At 41.0% G+C, this 8,975-nt stretch overlaps 1 protein-coding gene across 4 annotated transcripts in view; it reads right to left on the bottom strand.

Moving 5' to 3' along the window:
* Positions 1–3,690: 3,690 nt before the first annotated feature.
* OCLN (occludin) overlaps positions 3,691–8,975 on the bottom strand; it is a 62,084-nt gene continuing 56,799 nt past the window's right edge. For all 4 annotated transcript variants that reach the window (XM_048220857.2, XM_026498832.4, XM_048220855.2 and 1 more), the window contains exons 8-9: positions 8,736–8,777; positions 3,691–6,225 (exon numbers count right to left, since the gene is read on the bottom strand). In XM_048220857.2, the coding sequence (XP_048076814.1) occupies positions 6,124–6,225; positions 8,736–8,777 (144 nt within the window). In that variant the 3' untranslated portion in view covers positions 3,691–6,123. The remainder of the gene's footprint in view (positions 6,226–8,735; positions 8,778–8,975) is intronic.

Here is an 8,975-nt window from a genome sequence, read left to right as displayed (position 1 = left end):
GAGGAGTCCTCACTGAGAAGACAGTTGAGCCATGACCGAAATAAGGAAGGGAGTTAACCATACTTCTCTAGGGCAAGACCTCGGAGACAGAGGGAAACACCAACGCTAAGGCCCTGAGATGGAAACGACTGCATGAGAAAATGGGTTGAGTGACGGCTGCTGAAATCGGCTGGGGGTCTGAACATTTTAATAACTTCGGAGGGATGGTAGTGGTTTGGACGAGGATAGTGTGGCAGTGCAGCTAGTGAGAAGGGTTGGATTCTAGAGCTTGTCCATAGACCAGATGTGTGTTAGGAAAAAAGATCCAGTGCCCCAAAAGTTTTCAGTTGAGCAACTGAAAGCTTAGGGGTGCAATTTCTGAGAGGTTGGAGGGGGGTGATAAGATCAGTTCAGTTTTGGACAAGTTTGAGATGCTCAAGATGCCTGCTAATATATATGGAATCAGCAGTGTGCCTGAAAACTGCAGTGCCATAAAATAGGTGTAAGATGTCAGCCTTCTGTGTCTGAGGTGACCTCAAGCAGAACCCAAAAACAAGAAGTGGAAAACCAGTTGAGCAGAGGCCTGCAGGCAGTATTTTTTAACAAATATGATAGAAACACAATGTATTAAGATGACCTAAGGGTTTTTCACGGGTCTATGCGGAAATCAGTGGAGCTGAAGTTTTACAACCGAATTGATTACACCTTGTGACACATAATTATACATTGGAGAACTGCTTGCAAGCACGTCTGCCCCTTCCCGCTTTTGTGTATATAACCCCCTGTGAAGCTAAAAGTTTCAGAGCAGTTCTGAGCAATCTGAAATACTGTTTCCCGGGCTATAATCCTCGGTAAGACAACAAATAATGCATTTACTGACCTACTTGGAGGTTAGCTTTTTTTTTTTTCTTTTTTTTCTCTTTTTATGACACTAGCATTTCCCACACTTGAGAAATTAAGAGGCAAGGCCCATCCAGAGCATCAGAAAAAACTTACATCTAGGAGAGGAACAGTGGGAAGGAACTGCAGAAACTGACGCTTCCTTACTTCCCCATCAGCACATCCCCCCCGCCCCGCCGCCTATATTGCTTTGTTGGTGTCAACATCTTCCCTTGTGTTCTGCCCCCTCAAAAACATAAACACAAGCCATGCTACATAATACTGGAAAGACAAGACCTGGATTTAAAATCAGGCTCTGGGGCACCTGGGTGCCTCAGTTGGTTAAGCGTCTGCCTTCCGGTCAGGTCATGATCTCAGGGTCCTGGGATAGAGCCCCACATTGCGGGGGGGGGGGGTCCATGCTCAGCGGGGAGTCTGTCCCTACCCCCCCCCCACTTGTGCACGCTCTCTCACTGTCTCATAAAATCTAAAAAAATAAAATCAGGTTCTGCCATACTAGCTGGGTGGCCACAAGCAAGTCACAAACTAAGTGTGACGTATAAAACGGGGATAACTTCACCTACCTTACGGAGCTCACACATCACATAGTGACAACTCCATTACCAGGTACTTTTTTATTTCCCCCCAGAACACGAAGGCCTTATTATTTTCAGTGTTGTCTTTAAAAAGGAGAGGAGAAATTGGCATTGCTGATTCTTTCCCAGTGCCAGTTACCTTTTCTTTTTGCCTCCCTCACATCTTTCACTCTTCACAGGACTCACACTTTTTCCTGACCCTTTCCACTTTCCCTCTATCCCTTCCCTTCACAAACTCCACTTTTCCCTTTTTCTTTTCCTCCATTCTGCTTGGCCATCATGGTCCAAGACAGGATGCATTCCTTCGGGACGACTGGCCACAACCCCAAGCCCCAAGTATCTATCTTGCATATGTTCACTATCCATCAGTCTGGGAAGGACTTTTTTTTAATTAAAAAATTTTTAGTTTTTATTTTATGTGGGCTCCACACCCAACGTGGGCCTTGAACTCATTACCCTGAGATCATGAGTCCCATGTTTTACCAACCAAGCCAGCCAAGCGCCCCTAGGGAAGGCCTTTTCTTTTAAATGAAAAAATAGGAAAAGGACAGGAGTCCCCAATAAAGTGTACTTGTGGAGAGGAGGCTGAATCACTCAAACTCACAACTGTGACGTTTTCTCTCCTCTGTATAAATTTTGGTCATAGATCTTAACTAGGAGTTGGACCAAAGCAAAACAAAACACACATAAATCCACGGTAATCCCTTGGCATAACACAATATTCTAATTGTATACAAACTGGTAGAAGAAATGGATCTAACCTAGCCTAATGTTTCAACTAGTAAAAGGGACAGCTGTGAAGACTGGAACAGTCTGTTCTTTGCCTATAGGTAGCCAGACACAGTCCCCAGGGTAATAAATTTATGAAGAGCTCAGCCAGTGTTATTATGCTGAAATTCAGCGTGCACAACTTCGGAGAGTGGGAGAGGCGAACTTGCCTATTCCCGTACCTTTAGAAGAAACCTCAAGCAATGCAGAGACACTCATTAAAAACCTCCACAACTGGTTTTAACAGAATAGAATCACCCTTATTTTGACACGTGATAGCCCTTGTTCATCATCTATGAAGTCACAGTGCCAAGCCTAAAGCAGTTCCCTAACTAAAATTCAAAAGAATTTATACCCTAACGCTGCACCCAGCACAGACCAATAAGGATTGGGATGATACATACTCTTTTTTTTTTTTTTAAAGATTTTATTTATTTATTTATTTGACAGAGATAGAGACAGCCAGCGAGAGAGGGAACACAAGCAGGGGGAGTGGGAGAGGAAGAAGCAGGCTCATAGCAGAGGAGCCTGATGTGGGGCTCGATCCCATAATGCCGGGATCACGCCCTGAGCTGAAGGCAGACGCTTAACCGCTGTGCCACCCAGGCGCCCCTGGGATGATACATACTCTTAAAACACAATTTGCTTTTTAAAAGCTTGTTTCAAGTCTCACCTTCCAGCTTTGGAAAGTAGGTGTAACTGGACATATTTATTACTTTCTGACAAGGACTGTTGTTCTAAGTCCTACATTAACTACCTTCATGATACCTATGAGATCTGGTACAAAGAGTTCTCACACCAAGAAGCAAACTGAGGGACAGGAAGGCTAAGTAATTTGTCCAAGGTCACACAGCAAGTCATTGCTGCAGGGCAAAGCAAGAATAGGACGACACAAGCAGGGAAGAGCGAGCAGGTCCTCCTGTGGCAGAAATCTTGGGAGGGGGGCACCTACACTGAGTTGTGGTCCCCCCAACAAAATCACTGTTATGGTTCCATGCTTTTCTCTTAACTGCAAAGTGGCATTATTTTAGCTTAACAGTGCTTTCTAAAAACTACCCAAGTAACTTGGGCATTTTTCTTTATGAAAACTGTTCCCATTAAAAGACATGTGAACAAGATGAAATGTGAGAGGAGGGATGGCACAGCCCTCCATCTAGGTCATTTGTCCTTTCACAGAAGTTACACAGTTAGTATAGAACCACAGGCTGCCAGGAGACTGGGTCCGAATCCCGATTCCTCCAGCTAAGGCTTCAGAGATGTCCAGATGAGACACTTCCTACCACAGTGATGAAAGAGTGAGGACGTCTGTGTGTGAGGAACTCTTACAGCCTCCACTGAGGGTCCCCAGAGCCACAACTAGGCAACTCTTCTTCTGCTCATACCCTTCTTTACACATACACACCCATTCGGGTCATGACAGATACTTTCGATAATTTCATATGAAACATTTTACATCAATTAAAAGTACTTAAAATGCACTTATAAAATTTATTAACATCAGACACAGCAATCCCATCTTACCCAACCCATGAATTTAGTGACAGTCAACTAGAATGGGAGTACAGAACCCAATATTCCAACAGACCAAGATTCCAATCCTACTTAATCACTTGCCACTGTGTGACAGTGGGCCAGTTAATCTACCACATCATCGGTTTTCTTACCTGTTAAATAAGAATGAGAAATGATTACATGTCAATGGAACGTTATAAAGATTAAATGATAATTTCATATATGTGTGTGCATACAATGTAACTTTTACTATAAATACTAATAGACTTCAATTTATTTCAAAAATACAAGGCATATATGACAAAACTAACACCTGTTCTTCCTGGCACATGGATATATGCATGTTTATAATTTTCTATATTTCTTTAAATTTTTCAAAAGAGAAATTAAAATACTAATCTTACCTACTTTTAATACGGAATCACCTATGTAAAGGAATCCCTGTGTGCAGTTAACCTTTATCAGCAGGACCACATGCTTTCATAACAGAATTTCTGGAACAATCGTTTATAGAAGGCAGACTGCAGACGTGAGAATCTCAGGTCAGAGATGTCCAAGACTTCCGACATCTAACCCAAACCTCTTTATTTTCCAAACTAGAAATTGGCCTAAGTGGTTCTTCAAAGTTACATCCAGCTGGTTAATCCCAAGTGGTCTTTAAGCACCACATTTGAGAAATGATTTTCTTGTGTTTTATTTCTAAGTCCAATTTTCTGACACAATTTTACAATGGAAATTCACGGTATTTGATTTTGTTCATTCAGCTGTATAGAGAGAACCCTGGTAACCTTGCCATCTTTATAATCTTAGTACACGGACTTCCAAGAACATAGAAATTTTAGCACACATAAAAATGAGTGAAGTTGCTCAAGAGAGTCTTTTCATACCTTTTGGTTTCACACCAAATGGTAAACTATCAACTATTACCTTTTATAGTAAGTATGTACAGCACATGGAAAATTAAGAATTTCTTCAATTTGAAGAAATGAATCAATGTTATAATAGAAACATTATTTTAAGATGTATCTTTGGAAAATGATTCAGACTTGTATATAAAGAATTACATACTTAAATGTCTGAATTGTATACTAATGATTAAAGATTATTCTTCAAAAATATTCACAAAAACAGTTCTAAACTAAGGAGAGCATCGCAATCAACTGGGCTAGCTATATGCCCACTACTATCAGCTAATTTTACTTTACTAATAAGAATTTAAGTTTACAAAAAAAAGTGGTGAACCAAGGGCACCATCTGAAATAATCTGATGTTTTGTGGGGTTGCCCTCTATTTCCAGACAAATCAGCCTGCTGATGGTCAAATGACTGGGACATTTAGCAACCAGCACAGCACCCAAAATGGTTTAAAACATTAACAGATAAAACTGATTCTCATTTCCAAAACTTAATATTAATCGCACTAATGATGTCAAACAAGTATATGAAAGAAAGACACCACCAGGTTTAATACCTTATAAAGTATGTACAGAACTTGAATATTGTTGTAAGATACAATTCAAGTCACAACTGAATTAGCAACGTCATCAGATACTCTGATACGATGAAAAAGCCTAGTTGGTTTAAAACAAACAAACAAAATGCATGTAAACCATAAAAGATTACAAAGTATTTTAAAATACACAACAGAATTCTAACCAGGAGGTTTAAATTTGTATTCTTAAAAGGTGAATATATTATTTACAATCTTTAAGTTTCACAATTTGTTATTTTTACATGATCTTTATTACCCAGATAACATAAAACAATAAAGAGCTCTTTTAATACCATTTATACACAGAAAAAAATCAATAGGGAGATTGGTAAAATGCACTAGCCATAGTAGCTAACATACTAAAGGCCAGGGACTTTATTCATGGACTCAAGTCACAAAACAGACTTAACCAAAACTGCAAGCCAGGAAGCAGGCACTCGCAGAGACTTCACCGCAGGCACCCAGCTTCCTGACCTGAGAAGGAATGCTTATAAATAACAGTTCTGAAGGCAGACTTCTGGGAGGAATGGACGAGATCACCTATGGGAACTAATGAGCGCACTTACGTATTAAGAGAAGACTGCCCCACGTATGCGCATTCACAGCACAGGTCACCGTGGGACCTTCCTTCAAGGTTTAAAGACCTCAACCTGCAGTCAGTCAGTCCTTAACAGCCGAAGTTTAAAGCACAGAATCCTTATTGGAGTGTTCAGCCCAGTCGATTAGCAAAAGCGATTTCTAAAATGCTTCAATACTGATGATATTAAAGCTACCAAAACTTTGTCATGATCACAAAGATTTGGGCTCCTGGGTTAGAATCCAAAGTCATTTTGCCTTCTGACAACGTTGCAGAGATGTTAAACACTTCTTGATCTCTCAAACCATGGGCATCTGCCTCCTAGGTTTTCTGTCTGTCGTAATCTCCAACCATCTTCTTGATGTGTGACAATTTGCTCTTCAACTGCTTGCAATAATGCCTCTTATTTTTGTAATCTGCAGACTAAAAAGAAAAATAAATAAACCAGGTAAGTTTAACAAAATAAAAACAAGTTGTGTTAGCTGCTAGGAAGGCAGAGGTGAATAAAAAAAAATCACGGAATAGTCAAATAAAATTGCTGGGGGTGATGAACGGAGTAATAAATACAGGCATCGGCAGTTTCTCTGACCACATAGGCAGTTTATTCTTTTTGCTCAATCATACCTTCTAACCTGGGTTTTACAAAGCATGCGCTAATTTCTAGTGATTTGTAAAGTGACCCAAAAAACTTACTGGCCTTTTTGTTAACACATCACCTAAAAAATCAGTAAAACAGGGGTGCGTGGCTGGCTCAGTTGGTAGAGCATGTGACTCTTGGTCTCAAGGTTGTGGGGGTCAAGTACCATGTTGAGTATTGAGTGTAGACATTTAAAAATACAATCTTTTTCTTTTTTTGTAAGATTTTATTTATTTGAGAGAGAGAGCGTGCATACGCGCACACCAGCGGGGGAGGGGCAGAGCGGAGCTCCATCCCAGGACCTAGAGGTCATGACCTGAGCGGAAGGTGGACGATTAACCATCTGAGCCACACAGGCACCCCCAAAATAAAATCTTTTTTTCTTTCAGATTTTTTGGTAAGATTGTATTTTGATTTATTTGACAGAGAGAGAGAAAGAGAGCACAAGCAGGGTGAGCAACAGGCAGAGGGAGAAGCACGCTCCATGCTGAGCAAGGAGCCTGATGCAGGGCTCGATCCCAGGACCCTGGGATCATGACCTGAGCAAGGCAGATGCTTAACTGACCAAGCCACCCAGGCACCCAAAACTAAGATCCTTTTTTTAAAGATTGATTGACTGACTGACTGATTTGACAGAGAGAGAGAGTAACAGGGAGCCACCTACAGGGAGAGGGAAAGGAGAAGCAGACTCCCCACTGAGCCTGAGCTGAAGGCAGACACTTGACCAACTGAGCCACCTAGGTGCCCCCCCAAAATAAAATCTTTTTAAAAAAATTAGTAAAACAAAAACTGGTGATATTGGTTGACTTGGGAAAGGAGAAATAGGTAAATGGGGAACAAGACAGGGATTTTACTTCATACTCTTCTTTTTTTTTTCTTTTTTAAGTAATCTCTACAACCAACATGGGGCTTGAACTCAAAACCCCGAGATCAAAATTCACATGTTCTACCAACTGAGCCAGCCAGGTGCATTTAAAATTATGGTGTTTGTGATTTAAAAAAAAATTAATATAAAATCTTTTAAAAACAAAGTTTTAAACCAAGAAACACTGATAACACCAAGTGCTGACCAGGATACGATGCAAAAGGAATCTACACAGCTCATTGGGAATATAAACCGGCAAACCAGGAAAGCTGTCTGACACCATTGGCCCAAGGTCAGACAGACACTTGCCCAATGACCCTGAAATTTCACTCCCAAGTGTACATCTAAGAAATGTGTGCACATGTGCACAGACACTTACAAAAATTTTTGAAGCTGCATTAGTTATAAAAGCCATAACTTGGGAACAACCCAAGCCCCAACCAAGCCCCCACACTGGGTTCCATGCTCAGTGCGGAGCCTGCTTATCCCTCTCCCTCTAATCCTCCACTGCTTGTGCTTTCACTCTCTCGCAAATACATACACAAACACATAAATAAATAAACTCTTAAAAAAAATCACATATAAAAAATACATACTATATGATTCCATGTACATAAAGTTCAAAATAGGCTAAACTCTCTATGACGTTAAAAGTTAGGATGGTAGTTATCTGTGGGGAGAGGAAAAATTGGAGGAGAGCACAAGAGGGGTTTGCCAGGGACACTAGGAAATATATTTCTTCATCTGGGTGCCAGGTACAAAGGTATATGGTCGCTTTTAAAGATTTTTTATTATTTATTTATTCATTTTTTTAAAGATTTTATTTATTTATTTGACAGAGAGAGTACAAGCAGGGGGAGTGGCAGGCAGAAGGAGAGGGAGAAGCAGGCTCCCCGCTCAGCAGAGAGCTAGAAGCGGGGCTCGATCCCAGGACCCTGAGATCATGACCCGAGCCGAAGGCAGACGCTTCACCAACAGAGCCACCCAGGTGCCCCTACACTTCAACTTTTATTTTTTTTTTAAAGATTTTATTTATTTATTTGACGGAGATAGAGACAGCCAGCGAGAAAGGGAACACAAGCAGGGGGAGTGGGAGAGGAAGAAGCAGGCTCCCAGCGGAGAAGCCCGATGTGGGGCTAGATCCCAGAACGCTGGGATCACGCCCTGAGCCGAAGGCAGACGCTTAACCGCTGTGCCACCCAGGCGCCCCTACACTTCAACTTTTAAAAAAAGCTTGTAAGAGCTGGTTGTAGCTGCAAACAACGAAATTAAGGTTCTAACTTCTGTTACAGTTTTCACCTTGCGGTTTTAGGGTCTTTTGTCATCATCAGTGCTTGTGTGACAAGGTGTTCATGGTCATTTCAAAGGTTCAAGAAAAAACACATAATAGAAAATTCTTCCTGAAAGCACCTTACAATCTGGGATACTTACTCCCTTCACTTGCTTCAGTCTATTGTACTCATCAGCAGCCGCCTATTAATGAGAAACACAACAGAGTATGTTTAGCGGGGCATTTTCTCTTTCAAAAATAACATTCCTGATGTTCTATTAGAGCTAAAACTGACAACAATGCCAAAAATGCAGGAAATTAAAATAATGAAGTCTTTAGGTTCTTACAACTATTATAGTCAGCAAGAGGGTCTGAGGGAAGCCAGTAAAGAGAAATCTGTG

The sequence above is a fragment of the Ursus arctos genome, unplaced genomic scaffold (assembly GCF_023065955.2).
Source record: "Ursus arctos isolate Adak ecotype North America unplaced genomic scaffold, UrsArc2.0 scaffold_5, whole genome shotgun sequence".
Taxonomy (NCBI): domain Eukaryota; kingdom Metazoa; phylum Chordata; class Mammalia; order Carnivora; family Ursidae; genus Ursus; species Ursus arctos.
This window is presented reverse-complemented; position numbering and strand designations above follow the sequence as displayed.